This window comes from Ambystoma mexicanum, chromosome 5q (assembly GCF_040938575.1).
Source record: "Ambystoma mexicanum isolate Mex_15411 chromosome 5q, UKY_AmexF1_1, whole genome shotgun sequence".
NCBI lineage: Eukaryota > Metazoa > Chordata > Amphibia > Caudata > Ambystomatidae > Ambystoma > Ambystoma mexicanum.
The window spans coordinates 276,136,268-276,161,606 of NC_090933.1; the positions used below are offsets into that span (position 1 = coordinate 276,136,268).

The 25,339-nt window shown below is 45.8% G+C and overlaps 1 protein-coding gene across 1 annotated transcript in view; it reads left to right on the forward strand.

The window, feature by feature from the left end:
• Nucleotides 1-25,339, forward strand: part of RTTN (rotatin) — a 2,784,523-nt gene that overhangs the window by 533,077 nt on the left and 2,226,107 nt on the right. Inside the window, exon 12 of the mRNA XM_069620779.1 lies at nt 18,122-18,292. Within this exon, the coding sequence (XP_069476880.1) occupies nt 18,122-18,292 (171 nt within the window). The remainder of the gene's footprint in view (nt 1-18,121; nt 18,293-25,339) is intronic.

The window sequence follows — 25,339 nt, forward strand, 5'->3', positions numbered from 1 at the left end:
ATTTAATTTCTATTATTCTATTAACCTTGTCTTTCCCTCCCTTTTAAATTGCTGGAGTGCCATTTTGCTCCCACTTCATTTTATGAGCTTAACTTGTCTGGAATTTAAGGGAAGTGCTGTATTAAGAGTATGATTTTTAGACTGCTTATAATAGTGTAGTGTTATACAACTGAAGAGTGAAATAAATGTATATTCTTTTACTTGACAACCTTGAGTAAGTGTTTCGCTGAATCATAATAATTGCTGTCCTGTGTGTAACTATCTGATACTGCTCACTTACTCTTGAGATAAGTCTGGCTGCTCAGCCATCGCTACCATTTTAACTGTGTAGTGTAGGCTTGTACCAAAGGTGAATTTGTACTGTCACTTGTAGTCTTTATTGTGTGTGGTGTTCTCAATGGGTACTGCATATAATTCTGCCTAACAGCGTCATGCATTTACTTAGTGCCTTACGTGCGTCTGCATCCTATGCAAGAATGGCTCAACAGCCAGTGGTGTCAGGCCAGCGGACAATGGGAAGATCTGGTAGTTGTCTCCCCATCCTTCGTACTCTCTCTGCACTGGTGGTCGAGGGAAAACCTCTTGAAGGGGAAAACCTTCACCACCCCCACAGTAGAAGACACTCATGACCGACGCATCTCTAACGGGTTGGGGGGCTCACCTGCTTCAGCAGGCGGCGCATGGCGTGTGGTCCCCACAAGTAGCATCCAACCACATAAATCTGTTGAAACTATTGGCCGTATTCAAAGCATTAAAAGCCTTTCAGACTTGGTTACAAGGGAAGAGAGTCTTGATCTTGACAGACAGCACCTCAGCCATGTACTACCTAAACAAACAAGGGGGCACACACTCTCCAGGGCTATCCAAGCTGTCCCAAAACATGTGGATATGGGCTCTCAAACACAGGATGTTTCTGTTGTCCCAACATGTTCCAAGTGAAAGCAATCTTCTGGCAGACTTGCTCAGCAGAGACTTCCCACTGCCCGTAGAGTATGAATGGCGACTACACGAAGACGTGGGCCTCATTACGACCCTGTCGGTAAGGGGGTTCACAGCGCCGGTAGAGCTGATGGCGCCGTTAACCCCCTACCACCTCATTAAGAAGTCCCGCGAGCAGACCAGGATGCTAACAACGGGCCCGTCATTAAGGGGCCAGTTGTTGGCATCCTCCCCATTGAGCCCTATGGGAAATACCGGGACCTCCAAGGTCGGAATGGCCCAGTATTTCCCCATTCAAGGAACCCGGACCCGGTACCCGGTATGGGGGTAGCCATGTCACTAAAAGCGTCATGGCTACCTCCATACTTGTAATGAGGCCCATAGTCTCCAATGTTTTCGCAGAATGGGGCTTCCCAGAGATCGACTTGTTTGCAACTCTGGAGAGCGCCCAATGCCAAGATTACGCCTCCAGGTACCCAAAGAACCGCTCCAAGGGGAATGGACTCTGGATAGAATGGTCAGGGACATTTTGTACACTTTTCCCCCTGACTCCCTTACTCAACAAGATAGTGCACAAGATGCACCAGGAACCAGTCACCATGATACTGGTTGCTCCCATGTGGGCCCGCCAACCCTGGTTCTCTCATCTGATGGAGATGTCCCTCTCCCCTCCTGTGAAACTGCCCTGCCCGTAAAACATGTTATCTCAGGACAGGGGAGAAACACTGCACCCATGCCCGCAAACTTTTAACTTAGCGGCCTGGCTTCTGAGTTCATAGAGTTTGGATACCTTCAACTACCTCAGAGATGTATGGACATACTCGGGGAAGCAAGACAACCCAACACTGGATACTGCTATTCCAGTAAATGCAAACGCTTTATCTGGTGTAATGCCAAGGGTGTCAATCCCATTGACTGCTTTCCTACTCACATTGTATTGTACCTGACCCACTTACTGGACTCAGGACAGGTTTTTAATTCCTTGAAGGTTCACTTAGCTATTCTCTCTCTACACTACTTCACAGCAAAAGGTGTTGTGGTGGAAAATAGCAGGTTTTCATGGAAGGGGTTAAAAGGATTCATCTCCCCGTTTCTAACCCAGCTCCCGGATGGGACTTAAATGTGCTTCTAACTAGACTCATGGGATCCCCCTTTGAGCCTCAGCATAAGGCAAGTCTAAAAGACCTTACCTATAAAACAGCCTTCCTAGTGCCTATCACTTCTATAAGAAGAGTTAGTGAACCACAGGCCCTTTCAGTACCTAGACCCTTTTGTTACTGTTCATAGAGACAAAGTGGTTCTGCGCACTCACTCTCGATTTACACCTATATTTATTTCCAAATTCTACGTGAGCCAGTCAATAGAACTGCCCACTTTCTTCCAGATCCCCACTAACATGGTCAAAAGAAGTCTACACATGTTAGATGTGTGCAGGGCAGTCATGTTTTACCTGGAAAGAACAAGACCACTGAGGAAAACAAACCAGTTTTTTGTTTCAGTAGCAGCTGGCAGTGAAGGGGATCCTGTCTTAGTACGCTATCTCAAGGTGGATAGTCAAATGCATCACGCTTTGTTACACTCTTGCTAAGAGAGAACTGCCCTTCAAGCCTAGAACACATTCTACTCGAGGCATTGGGGCTTCCATAGCATTCATTGCAAATGTTCCTCTAGAGTCCATTTGCAAAGCGGCAACCTGGAGTTCTGTACACACCTTTTCAAAACACTATTGCCTAGACACTCATTCTAGGTCTGATTCTCAGGTGGGACAAGCAGTACTTGGACATCTTTTCACTACTGTTCTACTCGCAACCCACCTAAAACTCTGGGTACTGCTCGCTAGTCTATGCACAGCATGTGATTCTAAGTGAATTAAAAAGCATCAGTGTTCATGAATTTAATGTATTGTTCATATTGAAAGTTTTTATATGGAAAGTTGTCCTTTTTAAGTGTGGTAGTTGTGATTGTTGAAAGGTTTTGTAAAGGTTTAAATGTCTTCTTTTTTTAAAACCATATACAAATAAAAAATAAAAATAAAAAAACAGGCATCAGAAGACATGCATTACTCGCCGTAATAGCATTTCTGAAGATTGTATCAGCTTAGATTCACACGCGCCCCCTCTTCCTCCCAGCTCAGGTTGAAGGAACATGGACGTCTTACTACTTAATCTCCCTTTTATGTACTCACTTACATTAGCCTTGGGCTCCCTAATGGCAGAAAAAATACAATCGGAGGGACCTCGGCACGTGACTTATTTTTGGCACACTACATGCCACGATAGGGTTAGTGTTATAGACACGCCTATGCCGACGTCCCCTTTCAATCCTTGAAAGACAAGATGCAATACTCTGCGATTACTACTGGATGTCGGACCATATGCACAGCATGTGAATCTAAGCAGATAAAATCATCTGAAATGCTATTACGGTGAGTAATGTATGTCTTCGCCAACATTAGGTACATGTAATGGCAGGGAAGGACATGCTTTGGTGTTAACAAGACCTAGAAGTAAGACCTAGCCAGGGTGTTGGACGAGGTTGGGGTTAATTTGCCACCATTGAGTAGTAGTAGGACCATTGGAACTGCAGCTGACAAACTAAACAGAGCAAATGCATCTGAGAAATGAGTCCCCAGGAGCAGTGTCTCGGCTTTGTTTTTTTTTCGTTTTTGCTCATTGAACAGCTTCGAAAATGTTTTGTATCAACTTGTTTTGGTCTCCTACCGAAGTCCAAGCCAGTCTTCATAGATCTCTCCAGACCACTTACCGCTCCTGGATTCAGCTCTGGAATGCACCTGAAAGACATAGAACAAAGACTTTATTTTTGGGCCAAGAGAATTTATTTTTGGTTTTTACTTTTTTACACACCTTACCTGGAAGAAACTATTTCCTCAACCTCTGGGTTGCAGTGAATGAGTCTTCATCATCCAGTGTCCTGATCATGGTGACCTGGTTTTCAGCTCCCACCCTGCAAAGAGGAAAGGAAAAAGGTTGGTGCCTTTCAGCATGAACTTTTGATAAGTGATGCGTTACACTTGTAAAGCCTCTTGGGACACTTGCAAAAGCCAGACCTAATTTACATTCAACGAGAACACTCACAGCCTGAGTGAGCGCTGTAAGTGGAGTGAAGTTACTCTGAAGATTGCAAGAAGAATATCACCATTAAAGGGACCCCTACTGATGCAGTCAATAGCTGCCACACACAGGTATTGCATGCCTTCGCAGGAAAAGTACTGGAGAAGGGAAGCAGAACTCCCTATTCATCACACAGACAATAGGAAGTTGCTTTACACAGATCGCCTTTGTGACTATCCCAGGCAAGAAACCCCATCACTCTGGCATTTCCCATTTCCTTTTGGTGCACCCGTCCTTACTGTTACTACCCAGTTGTTGGGGAATGGCACAAAGGGGTCTTAGCAACCAATTCCTTGACGTCTTTGGCACCAAATGTATATCTGTTATGACCTACATGTTCCTGCGGCTCCCAAACCCATGCCAAACTTTTCTGAGCTGAACTAATTCCTTTTTGAACTCCCTGCAAGACTTTTTCGAGCCTCTTAAACTGTGTGATCTTAGGCGCATTGGTGCTCTCCTCTCTCTAAGAGGGAGCCTGGCCTCTGAACTTTTTGCTCACAAGTAGACTTTGACTTTCCTGCCTTGCTGGGTGCTTCTAAAGTATTAGTGTTGTGTGATTTTCTAATTTTGAAGGGATTGTGTCCTCCGACATAAACCGTATCTTTGATAATACGTTTCCAGCTTGCTGGCCTCAGAAATTTTTTCTGTAGAGGGCGCTGCCCATCGACGTCTGCCGAGTCGATGTCCGTCGACGGCCACCGTATCGGCGCCGACGTCACCATGCCCATAAATAGCCACGCGCTGCGTCCGTTGTCCAGTTACGTTTTTCCGCGCTTCGTGGGGCCTCGGAACGTCGTTCCTCAGTTCAGTCAGGATAACTCTATATCTACTCGAATAATACCTACTCGTTCTCGATGGCATCTTCATCGGAACCGACGCCGCCGCGATCCGGCTTCAAGAAATGTCAAGACTGCGGTAAAAAAATGTCGATAACGGATCCACACAGGATCTGCTTGTGGTGCTTGGGATCCGAGCACCATTGTTCGGAGTGTGAGGACTGCATGTCCATGACGGCGAAAGCCTTGAAGGAGCGCAAGGGGAAGCTCGAGAGAGGTAAGTCGATCAAAACCTCCTCGAAGGTTTCTTCGGCTGAGTCGAGGCGTTCGTCCCCTCGCCGTCGAAAACATTCCCATTCTAGATCTCGAAGTAGCTCCCACCATTCGTCGAGATCAATACACTCAAAAAAAGAGACGTCGAAGATCCCCTTCCTCGTCGTCTTCTGTGTCCCCAGAAAGGCTGTCCTGTCCCACAAAACACAGCTCTCAAGCTGAGTGGGAGGAATTCAGAAAGAAAATGTTAAGCGTCTTCGAGAACGCGGCCTCGACCCCCTCGAAGACAGCTGAGGGTGATACCCCAGGTGAAAAACCCAAAAAATCAAAACGCAGCGAGTCGCAGCACCCGCCGAAACATTCCACCCGAGAGCGCCACGAGCCATCGGGTAAGAAGGCACCATCTTCGCCGTCGTCGAAGATTCCGTCGACGCATGGATCGGTGCCATCGACGCCGTTGTCGAAGGGTTCCTCGACGCAGCGGTCGATCGACTCGACGCCGACATCGACGCCGATGAAAGCGAAGACCAAGGCTACTCCACAGCCAACGGTGATACCAAGGGCCTCCGGCACGACGCCGAGACCGTCGTCGATGTCCTCGAGTAGGATCCCGATCCTCTCGAGTTCTTCGAGACCCCTTCCAGTTTTTTCGGCGTCTACGACATCGACGTTTTCTCACCCAATAATTCCGAGTTTGGCTCCTTCTGCCTTAGAGATGGGTTTTACACCATTTCAGAGGTCAGAGTACCCTGGACTATCTTCAATTTATGAAGAGGGGGAATATTCTGACCAGGAAACATTTGGGTTACAGAAGACCACACTGCCTTCTTCCTCAATTTAAAGAAGTCACAGATGATACCATCACAGAGACTCCAGTTCATTGGAGCGGTCCTGGACACTTCCCTGGGAAAAGCCTCGCCACCAGAGGTGAGGGCTCAAGATATTCTACAGATAGTCACCACGTTTCAAAATGCCCAACGTCTCCCAGCCTTCGACTTTTTGAGGTTGCTAGGCCTCATGGCGTCCTGCATCTTCCTTGTGCCAGAGGCTCGCCTGAGAATGAGATCTCTTCAGCGGGCACTGAAGTCAGTGGTCGCAATTCTCAGGGAGAATGACAGATCTCCTCCGGATTCCGGACAAGGTAGCCCGTGACCTTCAATGGTGGGCCTATCCAGAGAACATCTTGAAAGGAGAACTGTTTTGGCAACCATGGCCGGAGATAACCGTAGTCACAGACGCCTCACTCACGGGGTGGGGAGCCCATGCCAAGGATTTGACCATCAGCGGTCGTTGGTCTCCATCGGAGTCCAGACTACACATCAACCTATTGGAGCTGAGAGCGATCAGACTAGCGCTGAAAGCTTTCCTGCCATCAGTACAGGGGAGAAATTTCCTGATAATGACGGACAACACGGTGGCCATGCACTACCTCAACAAAAGAGGAGGCGTAGGATCACTGCCACTGTGCAGAGAGGCGATGCAGCTCTGGTTGTGCGCAATCCAAGAAGGAATCTCTATCGGCAGTCCACCTAGCCGGAGAGAAGAATTTGACAGCGGACGCTCTCAGCAGGCAGAGCAGTCTCCCACGAGTGGGAGCTAGCTCAGGAAGTCCTTCAAGAGATCTTCGCCCTTTGGGGAACCCCTCAGGTGGATCTGTTCGCCACAAGCACCAACAGGAAGTGCGATCTGTTCTGTTCAAGGGAATTTCCCCCGAGAGGAGCTCTAGGAGACGCGGTGGGTAGCTTGTCCTACCAAGCATTCCTCTCCTGCAGGATGGGATGCATTTCATAAGGAAATGATGGCGATTTTCGGGTCGCAGGGCTCTGTTCTGTCTGCACCTTCGAGAGAAGCCGGCAAGGAATGCGCTAGGGCCACCGTTCGCACGCCTTCGGGCTCGGGCGGTCAGCGCGATCAACGGGAACCTTTGAGGTCCCGGTTGGACAAGATAGATTGCTCTAGCCATGCACGCTCCAGGTCCCGGTCCTCAACGCCCTCGAGACTGTCGGAGCCTGTCGGGTCTTCTAAGAAGACGTCGACGCCATCGGCGCCATGTCTGTCAAGGGACTCTCGAGGCTCTGCCTCAGAGGAAGTCATCGAGGCCATCGAAGGACACGCTCGGGGCACCGCCCTCGAGGCCTGTGTCTAAGCCATCGGCGCCACGCTCGACGTCGACGCCCTTGACGCTTTTTGTGGAGGCTTTACCGGAGGTACCCCGTGCATCAGTGGAAACTCTGAGAAAGGCCCTGAAGAAGTCGGCAAGGCCTGTATTTGAACCTTTTTCTGTGCCCTCATCCAGGGATTTATTCCAGCCTCTGGGTTACATCTCTGAGGTGGATGAAGGGTCTAATGAAGGTTTGGTTCCGGACAAGGTTCCTGACAAACTCTTGTCTGGTCATAGCCAATTTAAAGACCTGCATCAGTCTTTGCACGACGCCAGTAGTCTGGACACCTCTCCGGAGGTTGAGTTCAGTAGGCCTGAGCCTGGCATGCACGCCAAGTCTTCATACCCGCATCTCATGTCGAGGGTGACGGAGTACTTGGGGTGGTCTGCGCCACCAGTGGATTTTCTGCAGGATGATCTGACAGATATCCTTGACCAAGGTCCACCCACCCACTCACCCGGTGCTGCCATTTCATATGCCTTTACAGAGAAGGGTGGCAGCGGCTTGGACTGCTCCGGAGAGTCTCCCGGCAGTGAACAAGTCGTGACCGGAAAAATACCGTCCAACCAGTAGCGACCCCTGCTACTTGACTACGCACCCCACTCTGGAGAGTTTGGTGGTGCAGGCGGCTACGGCCCCAGCAAAGCAGACGTCCTACCCTATCATCCTTCTTGATAGGGACGACAAATGTTTTGATGGCTGGGCGAAGAAAGTTTTTTCATCAGGGGGTATGGCTTTACAGGCAGCCAACTCAGTGTGTGCCTTAGAACGTTTCACTCACACTCTGTGGAATTGTGTGCCTTTGGCGGCTGAACATATTCCCGAAGGGGAGGAACGATATGGTTTTCTTGCCCTCGTTCAAGATGGCAAGGATGCCATGTGTGAATCCGTTCAGTCGGGTCTGGACATCGCAGACTGTGTCAGCCGGTCCATGGCAGCGAGCACCGTGATGCACAGATTTGCGTGGTTGCGGAAGTCAGGGTTTGCTCCTGACGTACAAGCCCGGCTTCTTGATATGCCCTTTGATAGTGTACATATTTTTGGCAGCAAGGCTGACGAGAGCCTTGAGAGGTTGTAGACCTCCAAAGCTGCAGCGAGGTCGTTGAGCGCTGCAGTTCGCCAACCTCTGCCTTTTCCTCCTAGGGGACAGCAATGGAGGGGAGGTTCTTTTCGATACTACTCTTCCTTTGGTAGATCAAGGGGAGCTGTAAGTCAAAGGGGCCACCGTAGGTGTACCAGAGGTGGACATCATGAGTGATATCCTTACCAACTGCCGTTTTCTCTGCCGCAGAAATGTGTGGCTTGTTTGACAGCACTGTAGAAGTAGTCTGCTTGTCCATGTCTGTTGGCTCTGTCATACATAAGGAGTGGTAGAACTGAAATTCCTCGGTTTTAGTCATAGTACTAGCACGTGTTACCTTCCTTCTTTGATCACCCACAATAGACAGCTCAGATTTGTACTTATCTATTTGGATCTCTAGACCAAGGTGTAAACTTTACTTTTACATCTCTCGTTTCTGCTTATTTTTTCCTCTGTGTCTAAGGACATGCAGGAGTCTAACAACCTTCATGTTGTTTTTCAAAAATGAATTCTCTTTTGACTTCTTTTACTGTCCCCCCCCTGTTTGTAAGCTGCACATCAGCGCTTGCTATGGAAAGGGTTTTCTCCTAAACCTCAGGGTTAGGACAGGTTCAGACAGTTTTTCCCTTTCTATCCTACTGTCTTCCGACTGACCCTGTATCGCATATTTTGCTGGACCATAACAGCTGATTCCGTATATCTTAGAGGAGCAGGCAGTGTAACGCTTTATCTCCAGTTCTCCAAGTTCTTATGTCGGCATGTGACTCTCTATTCTGCGTCTTTTAGCTTGGCTAGATGCTAAAGCCAAGAGCCTACTACTTACTGCTGCTTTAAATGTGTCACCGTTGTTGAAAGGGTTCTACCGGAGCACTAAGTTCAGGGCATCCCATTAATGAATTGGTATATTTCAGTTATCCCCATCCCAACCTCCAGGAGATATTACAGCAGTGACCATCCCTTTCTTTTACCAGAGTTGTAACCAATAGTAAGCCTAGCCACAATCAGGCCATGGTCAGAGATCGTGATTGGTTCCTGAGCTACCTCTGTTGCATCTATTAAAAGGGAATCATGAACCAGAGAGACCATCAATACGTGTAAGCCTTGTGGACCTTGGAGGAAAAGAGTGGGGGAGAATGTGAAGTCCATTGTCCCTCAGTGCTTACATCACCACATATCTAGCAACCCTACGTCCAATAATACTGTTACAAGCTCCCGCTAAACCACCCTTGAAGTAGTACATTACACCACTGGGTGGTCCAGATCATGAGCCATCATAATATTCAGAACATCCCCTCAAACCATGACCACATTTGCAAAAGGCCACAATCCTATGGGTAAGGCATAAAAGGAAATCAATCTCTGCTTATCATTTGGGGTTAGATTGTGTACCCATGGTCATTAAGTGTCTTCCCACTGTGCCCGAAACCACAGCTCAACAACCGTTATTAAGGAGTATGTTTTGTGCAGTGAAACTAAACGGAAGTGGGTAGAGGAAGCAAAGAAGTATACTTGGAATTGTGCAAGGGACAGGACTTTTTACTCTTACCTTACCTTACCTCAAAACACCTAGCTGTTGCGCTTTCCAATCATTTTACAGTGAATTTACACAGAGAAGACCTATTCTGCATTCCGGGTCTTTTCTTGTTCCCTCTTTGAGTGTATATAGTATATGAACATTTGTGGATTGGACTGTGGAATGGTGGCGGAACCGCTACTTGTTGTGAGAAACCTGAGGGTATTCTCACTCCTACTGCCCTTGGATCTTCTATGCAGGTGGCCAGGCAAAGGCCATCGCTTTTGGATCCTGACCCTGGGCGTGGAGAAGCGTGAGGATCACCTTGGTGGAGGGTCCTTGAGGATTGGGAGTGGGATGCCCTTGGGTGAAACATGGTATCCCCCTTTTCCTAGTGACAGTCAACCTAACCCTCCCTCAACTTTCATAAGCTATTACAAGCCAGTTCCTCTCCTTATTCCACACACAACACCTGACAATACTGATACGAAGAAGAGGCAACTAAGAGTGATGAAGATTACCCCTCTTCACCACTTAGGTATTGGGACAAGGAAGCTAAATCCCGAACACGTAAGGAGAACCGTGAAGAAGAAGCAGGGAGGCTGGCTTGGCAGAGGCCAGCAGGAGACCCGCTCTTTATGGGAGTAGCCATGGTAGGACTGGACGCCAAACCAGGCTGCCGGCAGACCCGGACCACAGAGGACACCACCCGTGTCCACGAGAAAGTCAAAGGGCGAGCAGGGTTCGCAATGGCGGTGTTACCCGCCTCTGAAGCAGAGCAGATATAGTTGCAGAAGCCGCCGGGAGGAGGAGCAGACTGCTGGTGAGTGTCGGAGGGATACGCAGACACTGGGGAGCTCTGAAACAGACCGCAGGCGAGTGCCAGTCCATATACTGAATACCGAACTATAGGAAACCTTTACACTGATACCTATTGAACACTGCACGATAGGGAAACTTCCCATTGAAGTAACTGAGCACATTGAATAGCGAACGTCAATGCTCTTTAACTTTAAGACAATGCGAGTGTTCAGTAAAACTTGAATTTAATTAAGCAACATAGGAAAGCTTTTGAACTCTGAATTGAAACCCAAATCATAGTAAACCTATGTTGCACAACAAGTTATATTTAACCTTACAGTTGACTACATTAAAGGCTAAAGAAACCGTGAACAATGAACTTTAATGAGTGAATGCAGTGTGGCAATGTTACTTGGCAAAGGGTGTTTGATACATGGTGGCAGGGCCATGAATCAACCAAGGAGAAGCCAAAGGAATATAAGATTACATCCTAAAGCCAGGAGGCAGGTACAGAAGAGTCAAGTGGAAATATCTTGGCGCACAGGAGCTAGTGCCAATTAACTTGTGTGTGGGGCTGAGGAGTCCAGGGACACCCGAAACAAGCCCAACGAGAGTCCAGGGATCCTGGTTGCGCGACCTGTGATGGGTTGACTGTGTGGTCTGACAACTGCGCCTAGACCAGAGGTTCCTGAATGGTAAACCCTAAGGACACCGCGAAACAAGCTCAAGAACACCACTGCAACACTTTTAAAAAGACTAATGCAAGTGATGTCTTGGGGAAGGGAATCTCAAGACTTGAGAAACTGTACTTGTTGTCTTGGGAACAGAGTCGTGAGACCCCCTTTTTTTTGTTTTGGATTGTGCAACTTAAAACGGGGGAAGGGAACCCCAAGGATTGGTCATGAACTATATTGCCTTGAACTGGAGAAGGTAATCTTTGAGACTTTTCTTTCATGGTACTTTCTTATGCTTGTGGAAGGGGAGCTGAAAGAATGCTGTGAGCTGGAAGAAGCTCAGAACTTTGGGTTGAACACTTCCTTTTGAGTTTAACATGCCTACGCATTGGTTTATTATAGTTGAGAGGGCAAGGATAGGTTTTGGACACAAGCATACTTTTAAATTGAACTCTTTGACACAGATTTTCCTTAGTTTTGTTCAGGTAGGGAAAACACACCTTAGCATAGGGCAAGTTAGGCCTTTAACCATCCTGACATTTCAGTTAAATACCTTTTGTTTAAACTAGAAGTCTGTTGCCTGTGTTGTACTTCATGATGCCTTCACAGAGGTTTACAGAGAACTTCATCCGAATTAAAGGGGTAGTTCACAAAAAATGATATTCTTTTAAAAGATGGGCCATATTACATTATTCAGCAAATGAGCCTCAAAGCCATACATTTAAAGCACTAGGAGGCATCCATTTAGTAAAATAAATGAGCCTTCTGTGCCTATGTTAACTCTGCTCTTACTGGTAGCTTTTGCATATTGCTGTCGGAGAGCAGAGAATGTTGGCAGGCATATCATTGTATTGATAATTGCATTTACTTTGTTTTTAATTTTCCTGAGCTCCGCCGGCACAGGGGGGCCCTGGAAACTTAAAGAAAGTAATTGCAATTAATATTGTAGTGTTCATAATTGCTGTGACTTTCATTTTAAGTTTCTAGGGAAAGAAAGTCACGGCAATTATGAACCCTACGCTGCCGGAATATTAGTAATTGCCTTGACTTTTGTTAATAAGTTTCCAGAGGCTGTCTGGAATTTCAAAGGACGCCCTGTAAGGAGTATCCATTCTTCCAGCTTTTTTAATACGCTTTTCGCAAAGACTTTACTCTTGACATCTGGTAGTGCTATAGGATGGTAATTCCCAGGATCCATGCAATCTTTTTTTAATCAATGTTGATTTTGCCTGCTCACTTAGGCTGAGGGATTTGATTATTCTTACCCTCCTTCGCATATAGGTCTTCCTTATCTGGACCTCCCTATCAAAGGGGGTGGGGGGACTAGACTTATGTTTGTGAGTTGCCTGGAAGCTGTTCAGGCATACCCTTATCGAGTAAGAAATTAAAGTTATCAACAGTAAGCACTGCCAACTTGTGTAATAGGCTGGTGGTGGACCAAAAGCCGTTAATAAAGTTACTGAAGCAATCGAGGCTCCCGGGGTACCAGCTGAGCCTGTTTTCCTTGCCATTCATCGCTAGATTTTTACAAAGTGGCATTCCCTGAGATTGGACTATAAACTGTATGAGTAAACTTCTCCTTAGCAGTTGGCACAGATGCCTCTCGCTTGTCCAGCTAGAAATCCCCATAGAAATCAATTGCGATTTAGGACCAGAATATCGTGGTCGCTACAGTCTGAGCTCTCAATCTCAAAATACGTGGTTTCTTTGAAGATTGCATCAGTGACTGCTATGTAGTCGATCCAGGATCTAGATCCATCTCCATGCCAAGTTGGCCTGGGTGGAACATCCCCCACAGTCTGACCGTTCAGAACTTATAACCCCATCCCTCCCAGAAATCTATCAATTTTTAGCCTTGTACAATTTGCTGCAATAGGTAGTTCTCTGGTTCCTGTGTTCCATGCCTGATGGGATATTGATGTCCAAACAGTGGAAGTTCAGGTCGCCTACCAAGATCATTTCTGAGACAGGATGAGTCAACTTATACGTTTCAAGAATGTTTTGTAAAGTTTGCAAACATGTCACCAACATGGAATGTGCCGGGTTCCAATAAATGTTATCGTAATTAATAGTATATGTCTAACATTTTGCCCAAATTCGGATATTAAATCGATTGCAAGGAACCCTCTAGTAATGTCATTGAACAGGATTCCCTTGAGGCCTAAAGCATGCTTCAGTGCTATGGAAAGGCTTCCAGAGGGTCTACCTCCATTAGGTCTCGTGGCCCCCTGGCAGATAGTTAGATATCCGTCCCATATCAGTGGATTCATGGCATTTGTCTCTTGCAGGTACACTATGTCATGGAATGCTCAAGGATTCCAGAGAGTGTGAGTGTGTCATTAACTTATCAAACCCTCTGACATGCCATGATACTTGCGTAATCTTTTGGCAGGTTGAATTGACAGACTCCTTCATGACTCCAGAGAGGTTATCAGTATGGTCTGCTACTAACAAGTGGGTATGAGGGCCTGGTACAGAACGTGGGACTACCATTGACCCCTCCCCTGAATCCAGAGCAGTTCCCTCCATTTCGCCCACCATAGCTTAATTTGCCTATTAGATCGTTTTTCAATATGCCCATATGCAAACCCTTTTTTGGGAGTAGGGAGTGATTTTGAACCCCAACTCTTCGAGTGAGGAGCTCTCCTTTAGCAGCATTTGGTATACTACTTTTGATGGAACATTTATCACTGCTTTGTTCATTCTTTTGTGGTCATGCAGTTTCACTTGAGTAATATCTTTGCTCAATATCAAATACAAGGCCGCGACTTCTTTGAATAGCGTTAATATGTTGCTGCGGTTTAAGTCCAAGCCTGGGCACAAATGGGGATCTAGAGCAAATTGTAACATTAGATAGGTTGAGGCAGAACCCTCGGTTTTAGGAGACTTGTGTAAATGAGTGCCTTTGAGGGTGAACTTGTGCTCAGGTGCAGACACATTCCTTGTGGAAAGAGTTTCCCGTTGATCTACATAGACCCGATGCGCTGAGCCTAATGCTCCACTTTTAGGTTGCAAGTTCACTCTACCATCATATGCTTCATCTCCAGTTGTTTTAAAGTTGTTAAAGAAGCCATATTTAACCTTGCACTCAAAATCCTTCTCAGGTTGTAGATCTGTGGTCAAGGCAGATGGATTATTTGGATATGTGCTTGATGTCAGCTTGTCAAGTGTTGCCAGAGGATATTTTTCCATCAATCTGCCAGGGGCTGCCGCTCTTCTTTGGCCAACGGCGGTCACATACCCACCTCCTCCACAAATATAATTTCCTTGCGAATGATGTCCGCAACCGAGATCTTGGCATTTACTCCGGGAAACGTAAATCAGGCTCTCTATGTGTGCGCAACCACAATGTGAGCCACAATCTCTCACTTGGGTTGTAGGTTGGTTAGACTGCAGAATTCTGTTGAAGTCGGAGATGTTAACCTGGACACCTCACTGTCATGTTTTCTGGTGCTATTGGGCCCTGAGCCTAGATGTCCATTAGCCTTCTGACTTCCCTGCTTAGGAGCGTAATGCAGGGTAGGTATCAATCCTGCTTTTCGCGTAGGCAATGTATGGGAGGACGAGGTGTTTGTTACCCGAACTGGGGATGTAAGATCAATAACTTCCACGCAGGGCGTCTGCTTGGTTACATCTTTGTTGCCCAGCCATGTTTGGGGGCTCTTTGCTGTTCCAAAGGCTTGCTTGAGATGTAGTTGTTGAATGCCACTGTCCTTAGTATACTGGTCTCCAGTGGCCATGAAAGGAACTGGGGATGGTCCTTTAACTTGCAAGACATCTTTTTACATAAGCAGGACTTTGGAAAAATGGTGGCTTTATCTTTCATTGCTGTGGATGCCGCTTGTTCAGTTATGTGTGGGCCATTTAGGAACTTCTGCATTCCGTTTTGGTCTTTCTTCAGCTAGATTCTATTATCACAGCTCTTTTTCGAAAGGCAGAGTTTCTTTTCAACTCAGGCTTTACCTAACTTCATCATAGCTGTCCACGACAGATCTTGTAGGTTGGTAGTATGCCTCCCCTCTCCTTGGATGCATTTTGGTTCTAGAGGTCCCGGTTTTTCTCTGGATTTGTCGAAGTTCTTGGGGCTTCCATGTTGATCGGGCTGGAATCGGGCGGTTCTGTCATACTTGCCTGATCTTGCTCTGGCTTATGGGGTAATGCACCCGACATGTGTGGCGCAGGCCTCTGAAAAGGTGGAAGCGGTGACCTCAACAGATCTAGTTTTCTATTCATTTCTTTTAGGCAGTTAAAGTGAGCTCCGATTTCTTCGCAGACATTATCTGTTATGATGCAAGTGTAAGTTAAAACAAGTTCATAAAAATGTATTACCAGATCCTAGTTAAGTATTGAGCTGCACTATGAGCTCATTAAGTTCTAAGAATGTTGATGGGTTACAGTTCAGACTGCAGGGAGAGAGAGCCATGTTGGCACTCGGCTCTCATAGGCCGCTGTCGCTGTAATGAAATAAATTGCTGTTTCTTCATCACTGCTGCCTGGAGCCCTTATTTCCTCATTGGCGACGAGGATGGCTCTCAGCAGTGTCTCCCTACTCCTTTGAAGTCTTGTCATAGCGCGGCCTGCATTATTCCACACTGCCGTGCGACAGCGGACGCTGCAGGAAGGTCAGGAGGAGCAGAACAACAGGTCAGCAGGCGCGTCCGCCCCTGGGGGTGTAATCTTGCCTTCCCCATTACTGTATTGACTCTGTCTCAAATGACTTCTTCCCAGACATTATCATAGAGATTGACAAAGGAGCTTAGAAAGACATTCAGGGCTGAGACGGTGGGAGAAGTCAGCCGTATTCTGTCATCTACATCTCGCAAAGTGAAGTGAAGTGAAGACGAGAGTCAGAAATCTGAGGTGATGTGCTTCCATACGCGGGCCATTTTGTCCACATCTATGATTTGCGTTAGGTCGGAAGTCGACCCCATGACTGAGGCGTCATGTCTATTGGATGACACTCTGCCCGTTTTCCACAGTAGGTTGAACAGTGTCTGCCACGTTTGACAAGATGGTATTCATAAAGTCGATCATACTTAAATCATGGACATGTGAACGGTCAATTGTGGCCGTAGGTCGCATTGCCGGTGGAGCTTTTATTTTCGTGGTAGCGCAAGTTGCTGGAAAGAAGTCTGTAATGCGCCGACCAGCTATGTTAGATGTGTGTAGGGCATCGGTCCTTTGCCTGGAAGGTACCTGGGCTAGTTTAGAAATGTTTTCAGTCCCCATTCTTTTCTGTGGATTCTTATAATTTAATGATCGCTTCACGTAGACCAACTGGTAAATGCAATCTCTTGATTTCTGTGGGGATTTCCAGCTGGACAAGCGAGAAGGCATCTGTGCCGACTGCTATGGGGGGAGGTTTACTCCAACAGTTTTGCGCTGCAATATAACGTGCTGCCCATGTTATATTGCATTGCCTTCTAAGCAGTCTGTTTCGCCCCATGCCTCAATCTGCATTTTCTGGTTTCTCAAGCCCAGCCAGCTAGCCATAAGTATAGGAATGTTTATAAACAGGTTGTAAATGCTTTTCCTTGGGTAGTCTTTGTGTGCGAGGTTAACAAGAGGAGGGAGAAAGTCAGTAAGTTGAGGGCAGGGGAATGCAATAATCGCTTAACACATGCCACGTACCAGTAAATGGATCAGAAGTAGTTCTGAAATCTCCCGAGCTGCCCGTCTGGCGTTGACTGCCTCTGACTGCAATCACCTCAGCAGTCAGCTCTGCGATCGCTCCGTGAGGTAGACAAGGTTTTCAGACTGGTTTTCAGACTTCCCGTAGGAATAGAGAGCGTAGAAAGACTGCAAATCGCTCTGACTGCAATCACCTCAGCAATTGGCTTCATATTTGTTATATTCTACGCTAAATATAATACAGGTAATAAACTCTGATTTCAAAATTGTCACTGAGTGCAGACAATATTTAAGCTTCAATGGTCTAGTCCAGGAAGAGAACAGTGTTGAGCAGTGCAATACGATGTGGTATAGTTATAGTGCTTACAATTAGGCCTGGGGCTGAAAATATAGTCCCCCAGTCAATCCCAGTGTCCCTGCACAGCGCTACAGCTGTCATGTTTCTGCTAAATGCATTTTGGGTCTTGCATGCTTGATGAATTTGCTCTGCAACCAGTAGCACATATTTCAGTTAAGCATTGCGTTGTAATTCTAGGCTCTGGTAGGACGGCTGTATAGTCATTAAAAAGTCAATGGCTGAGCATCCCTTTTTTAAGATGGTAAATTGTATTTTGTACAACTGATCATGTTACTAAAAACCAAAAGGTGCTCTCCTATTGTCAGTGCATTGACACTGCAGTCATTTTTATTAACTATCAATTATAATGTTTAAGTACATATAGAATGTAACTTGTGTAGTGCATAAACATATTCTACTTTTCCAAAAGATCATGTGTTTGAGTTTTGGATTACAATTTTAAATTTACTTTTTGACGATCTGCTTTTGTTGAAAGTGTTTTCTTACATCATTATTACTCCTTAGTGAGCAGTTCAACTTTGACACGCCATAATGAATGTACCGTCAATTGGCCAATGACTGACTAAGCGGATACCATTTACTGCTGCATGTGTTTCTTCAGAGCCTATGGCCGTTGAAATGTATACATGATTTCATCCATTTGGATTGGCAATTTGATTACTGTTTAAACTAATCCTTTTGGCAATAAGCAGCTAAAACTGTGTCACAGTTGGTTTTTAGTTAGGGTCACAATGGTACAGATTATATATCAAAGCATATTTTTTTTTGTATAACTTTCACAGAAAGGGAAGTTGATTGTGACCCTGGATTCACTTGGAGAAACTATAAACTATTATAAAAGTAGCATAAATTCGAAGCAGCCAGAACCAATGTTGGTTCACCACAGGACAGCATTCCTCAGCGTTTCCCTATTAACAGTGCGGCTTTTGCAAACCCTTCTTCCTGTTGAAAAGGTAAGTCATACTGTGTGTCAGTGTGACATTTTAATGAATGTATTCCATTATTTTCAAAACATAATTGTTTGCAGGCAGTCATTTGAAATAACAAGCTGTGCGTTGAATTCATTTTGGGCTTGCATGTACCTGTCGTATAGATTGAGTGATATTTACATTGTAAAAATATTCTGTTATTGTCTATAAGTAAAACCTACATGTGAATTAGATTAATTGAGCTAAGACATCTGAAATTGAAAGATCCAACTAAGTTACAATTAAGTTGTGGTGCAGTTGTTGTATTAATCTAAAGTTGCGATGTCACTTGTTATTAAAACGTCTTTGAGTGTCCTTAAACTTGAATTCAATAAGCACTGCTACATTCACTACCAAGGTGTGATGACAGCCCACTTTGTAACGGCTTGGGTGTCCTTATGGGGCTGCATTGAAACGTTTCAGTTTGCACTTGCTAAGAGGAAAGATTGCCACCTCACCTATTGCCACCTTTTATCATTGCCAAAGCCTTTTAATTCTGCCCAGCCCTTTACTCGTATTTAATTTACTGCAGCTTTGTTACATTTGCCTGTGCACTCGTCGAGTCACTGAATAGTAATTCAGTAGAGTTTTCAGGATATCCCGAATTAATATATATGATCGCTTGTATAACCCAATGGATTTTAGTTCAGTAACTTGGCAAGCCCATCTCTGGTTCAGTTAGTCAAAGCACATGGATGTGGTGTTATACATTACATACGCCCCTCAAAGGGCACCCAGATCCTTCACATTATCTGAAGGTGGAGGGGTGAGAGTAACTAACACCTAATGCCGGAAGAACTGCAAGGGGCCTGCAACCTTTGGCTCTCCAGATGTTTGGAATGTTGGGAATGTTTGGAATTAACTCTCATGGTCCCTAACCATTAACTATGCTGTCTAGAGCTGATGGGAGTTGTATTCCAAAACAACTGGAGAACCAATGGTTAAAATAGGCTGCTGTAGATAACATGAGGTTGAGTCCACATCCAAAGGAAGTTTATTCTACAAGGAGGCTGCTTTTGCAGAGAAAGTCAACCGTCCCCATCTTTGCTTTGCCTTAACTTTTAGCCAATTTTGCAAGATCGTGAATAACAGTTATACCAGTAAGTGCCAAATCCCATTCATCCCCAGCATGCAATCTGCCAGCAGTAGCGGTGTTAGGTCTACCAACTGTGATGTGCCTGGCAGGCTATGATCATCAACTAACGTCCTTACTTAGGGGAGCCATTGAGTTGCCACTACTATCTCTGCAAAGTATCTTCTCAAGCAAGACCATATGTCCTTGGGGTCTGACGGGTGGGTGTGCTAATTCAATGTAAGTGTCTTCATAATCACTTGCCCTGATCAGTTCATTCACCCATTGGTTGTGCGTGGGTGCTGAGTTATCCATATATTTAAATGCAACACATTTGCGAACCAACAACACTGCTAGCACAATGATTCTACCAAGCAGCTTGTGTGTAGGAGGGGAAAGCCAAGCAGACAGATCGTGGGGCCATACTGTGTCTGTGATTTCACACCAGAATTCAGCAATTTTGGGACATATCCAGGTCTGAGGTTAGCCTTTAGCTGTTTACATTTAGGGCAAGCACTCGGCGAGTGGGGATTGAACTTGCAGCCTTTCTATCCGCTCTGTATTTGTGGTTTAAGAAGATGTATCTTGTTTGCCAACATATTTTATTCTAGTGTTTATCTGCTATTGAAGTGTCCAAGGCCTGCTCCCATCTCCTCTTAGCTGCCGTACCCCCATCAGGAGAGTTCCCCATAGCAATCTTGTAAAGAGGTGAGACAACTCGCAAGGTGAAAGTTTCATTTGATGGGTATTGTAGGAAAGGCCTGCTTTTGGGCTCCTGTGGTAGGCCAGTGGCTAGTGAACCGTTCACCTTTTGATGCAGTTGTATAAGAGTGTATTGGCCAGGGAGGGAGGCGATTACTCACATTACTTGGCAAGGGTTAGAATCTGCATTCCTGCAAAGAAGTACTCTAATCTGGTGAAAGCTTTTGTGTGTACCTCATGCATAGTGCCCCACTTTGTGGTGAACAGGGGTCCCTCAATGCTAGATAAAATGGTTGCCACATATGGTGGGTTTAGAGAATAACTGCAATGTTTTTTTTTTTTTTTTAGATGCCCAGCAGGTAATCTCTGTGGCATCAAGAGATTAAATTTACCAGTCCATGCCAGTTTGTGGCACTGCCTCTAGGGCAACCGGGCATGCCAACATTTTCTGTAGGCGAACTCGCTTTGGTGTAGGAGTTGTTTGGTAGCTGTGAATGGTGTGGTGTAGTATACATATCGGCGCATAGATTTTGAATTCTGGTGCATTTAATCCTCCCATTTGGTGTTACAAGACCAGTGTTTCCCGTTTAACATTAGCTGTTTTTACCCCCTTATAAGACCACTTAATAGTGATTTAATTTTGGCCAAAAATTGGTTATTGATTTGAATAAGTTGTTCACCACTTGCTTATTGTGTGAGTGATTTATTTTATTTGTCTATTTTAGTTTTATTTGTTTTATTTTTTTGGTGTTACATGTATTGAAATTCACTTCAATGAGGGCGTCTTTGGATCCTAAGGAGCGTTTGCTTCCTGCTTTCCTTGCTTTGTTTTTGCTATTGATTTCTTGGTGTTGGACTTCTCCCTCAGTGTTGTTGCATTTTGGATCTACGGTTATGGACCCTGGTTTGTTTTTTGGACTTCTGAGTCAGCTTGTTCTTTTTTTTTCTTTAGACTCCCTTCCCGGTCTTGAGTGGCCTGATAGGCCGCTTGGCTGAAACTAAAAGACAGCCTTTTCTTTGAATGCTTCTGCAATATTTCCTAGATTCTGCATCTGCTCCAATTGGACTTTCTGCCTTCTGTTTGGGTCTACTTAACTTTTGTGAACGGGCCAGCTGCCTTTTGTGCAGGGGCCGTTGACTGTGCCCTCGACTTGTTGCGTGGTTCTGGACGGTTTATCTATGAACACACCACACTATCTATATTGTGGATACCCATCAGTCACGCTGTTTGTCTTGTAGCTAGTGGACCCCAGATAGGCAAAATCGCTTATTCCCATTTAGGAGGGTTGTGGTGGAGTTGCCCTATGTATTCTTTTTAGAAACAACTTCTTCTATTCTTATAGCCTGAGACCAGTCTTTTGGGGGTGTTTTTGTGTCCGTGAATCCTGCCTTTTCACTTAATACCTTGTGTCAGTGTATTCTTAGATCACTCTGGTGGGAGCATTTAAGGGAACGTTTACTATCTCCATGGAAATCTAAAGAAGACGTAACAGTTCCTTGACTTACTCTTGGAGACTGTGTTGCGGCTGCCATTCTCATGGCCTCTCCAAGATGGCACTGCTGTACGCCTGTCCGAAGATGGCAGTGCGACACTTGGCCCCGAAACTTTGTAGGACATCTGACGCATGGGCCAGCATTGCTACGGGCCAGAGCTTCTGCTCTCCATATAGGTGCTGCAAGACCCTTCTCTGTGCGTTGCAACGGATATTCGTCCCATGTTGTGTTTTTTTGTTTACTTTCTCTTCTTCTCCCATTGTCTTTCCATGTTTGGGTCCTGTACTCCTCCAGGCTTAAGACATGTTTTTGCCGCTCTTCCTTCTGCTCCTGTTTTCACCTTCTGCCTCAGATGTTTGTCCCTGCTCCTGTTGTCCTACCTACAGCCTCTCCACCCCTGCTCTTTCTACCAACCCCTCGCTGTCTGCTACCTATACTTCGCCTGCGTTGTATTGGTGTTTTTACCTGCTGGGCTTTTCCGGAGGGACTAACTGTCCCCTGGGTCACTCAGACCACTATCATTAGAGGTAAAGGTGAATTCGGGGACGTGCCACCCTTATATGCATGACACACTAACAAGAAGCAAGGTAAGGTGTTCTAGAAGGTTAGCCCCTATGATTCTGTTACTCATTCTTCCTTAAACTTCTCTCTTGGTTCCCTACTGATATTTAGATGTGGTGTGCTCATGTTTCCGGCTAAATCCCTGCCTAAAGTTTCCTCCCATGTGGCCAGGGAAAGGCAGACGCTTACTGATCCTGACCTTGGGGGTGGTGTACTTTGGGTGGATCACCTGGGAGGAGAAAAGGCCCATGGAAATGAGAGGACTCCATGGGATGAGACGACGTATTTGTCTTCCTCTATGGAGGATGTCTCCTTAATGCCAAAGTATGTAATGGCTTGTTGTAATAACCATATTTTTGCTCCGCACGATACACATATAAATAGGGATGAAAGCACAAACTCCTAGGCCATGGGAGAAATACAAATCCTTGCACATTTCTAAAGACCTCCCTAATACCCAAAGGTACAGTGAAAGGAAATCTATGAATAGTTATGGCTTAAAAGCACTGCCTTCCCCTTTTCAATCAAATTCGATAACTAATCATTGTGGTGTTCCTTTAAAGAATATTAGAAAGAATGAACTTGGGGTTGAAAGTAAAAATCACTTTGTTAGGGACTTCAAATCCCATAATTCCCCAATTACTGGGACGAAGAAGAGGGCTAAAGAGCAGTGTTGCAGTAGTGGTCAGATTGTTAATGCAGATGACCCACACCTGAGGGAGAGAGGGTTAAAAGGCCCCCCTAGGTGCATGCCAAGGAGAAGGAGAGGAAGCAATAAGAAGAAGCAGCGTGGTTTGTGCAGGCAGAAGCTGGAGGAGGGAGAAGACTCCAGGACCATTGTTTGGAAGATATCGGCTTCCGCTTCTGAGAGAGTCTGTACCTCCCGAATACTGAAGTGCAAAGGTTGCGCTGCGGAAAGTGGGAAGCTTGCCCTCTAGTGACCTGTTCTGCAGATGCTGTGCAGCGGGAAGTGAAAATGAGGGACATTTTCTTTCCCAGGAGGCTGTCTCCGGTGGCTGGCATGCACCTGAGGGCCTCGGGAGCAAAGGGAGCTCCTGTTGCAGGTGGCGCAGGTGTAGGCGGACTAAGAGAATCAGTCTACCGGGTCACGAGGAGCCGCAGAAGTCCTGCAAGGGGATCAGAGGCGCACGTCTTAGCCAGTGAGTTCACAAACTAATGATCCACACCCGCTCGCGTGCAAAAGGCAGGTTGCGTATGACTGAAAGTTATCAAAGTACTTTTGAATACCAAACTATTGAAAAGCAGCACGCGAGTATGAGTGAAAGTGGTTCTCAAAGTAAATTTGATTCTGATGTTTGTTAATCTGCTTAGAATCACATGCTGTGCATAGGTCCGACATCCAGTGGTCACTGCGGAGTATTGCATTTTGTTTTTCGTAGTCGAAAAGGGGACATCGACAAGGCGTGTCTGAAACACTATGCCTATAGTGACGTGAACCATTTATAAGCATCAAAAGCATCATCTAACAAAGCCAAATGACTGTAACTTAAGTGTGAGTCTGTGGAAAACCCAGCAACCCGATGGGTGAGAGTGTTAAGAATTCATACCCATAAGCATTGCCCAAGCCAAGAGAGACTAAATTCAAGGAAAACACAATCCAGCAGATATCGCCAACAGCAGAAGGGGGCTAATGAAGGGTCCATAAAATGTGAAACTGGCTGTCCATATTTTGTCCAACATCTGGTCAAAGTTGGTTTAAACTCACATGGCCAAAACCAGGGGAGGAGCAGAATAAGACCCCATCCTCGTCAGTATTTGGTTACTGGTGTAAGGGGGAAACAAGATTGCCAAAAAGGCTGCCCTTCTGAAAAAGGATATTTAGAAGGAGAGACGCATTCTTTGCATGAGAGTATTAAAGAGCACCAATGTGAATTTTGTTTCCCCCTGAAGAGTTGTTAAAAGATGTGAAGCTGCAAACCGTTGAATACTATGAAGTTGTTGTGAACCTTTTGTCAGTTGACCTTAACCACAAAAAACACTGGAAGTTGTGAAATACTGTTCGGGCAGGGGAGTATACCCGTATGGCCAATCTATGGAGGAGCAGGCCTGGCAGGAGAGTAAACCAGGCGAAGTTGAAGAAGTGCTATGAAGTGGTCCTGACAGAGACCATTTATGTTACTTGTGTTTCTGAAGAAAGAGCTGTGTAAAGCTGTTACAGAGAAGTTGTATTTCCTCTGGATCTCATCAGTTGTGGCAAAATCACCCTGACCAAGACATTTATTGTTTTCAGGGTTCCATTCGATGGCTCTTCATCTGATCATAAAGAGGTTCAGCGTAAATGCAACCAAACATTCAGCAATACGCAATAGAGTGAACGGTTCTCACTCCAAAGCGCGACGCTCTTTAACTCCTCGGAATCATGGTTCGTTTGTTTACTCGCTCCCTTCCAGGAAACGCTATGAGTTCCCTTGGAGATGCTGGCACCCTTTGCATTTGTGTAGGCTTTCAGGCCTACGGCGCCACGTTGCGCGTGCGGTCAGCTGACTAGTATTTAAGCCCCGCCACCGTGCACAGCGATGCTTCTAAATTTGCAAAAACTCCTAAGCTATGCATCTTGTTACCTTGTCTTCTGGCTCCTTGACTCCTTGGTTTTCTTTGTGACTTCTTGCCTTGTTCTCGTCATTGCCTTCATCTTACCTGCTCATTTCCAGACCCGGAACGGCCACGGACTACATCGCCTCATTCTTCAAGTCTTACCCGATAACTGCATACCTCGAACTTTCACGGACTGCCTGGTCCTCTTCACGTCTTACCCTGCTTGCCAAGACCTAAGCCATTTGGATTATTCCAGCTACAATCAGTGCTTCATCTTCATTTTTCTGCTCAAAGACTTTAAGGAACAGAAAGAACTGTCGCGCATCGGCGCAAGGAGCAAAGAACATTAGCGCAACGGCGCAAGGATCAAATAACTCTTTCGCCGTCTTCGTGCCGGCGGGAATAAGAAACGGGACATTGGGTTTCCAGGACTACCGCTTCATTCCCCAGAATGCATCTGCTATTTCTATCCTGTCCACTCAGTTGGTAAGCACATAAAATTTGCTTCATGCCTTCTTTTCTTACAATACTGTTCTCTTGGTAATTGTTGCCTTTCTTGTTTTAGGATACTCTCCATTCTAGCTTGGAAATATTCAGCCCCATTCTGAGTTTCTTGCTTGTGAGTATCGGTTCTTCATCTTGTTTTG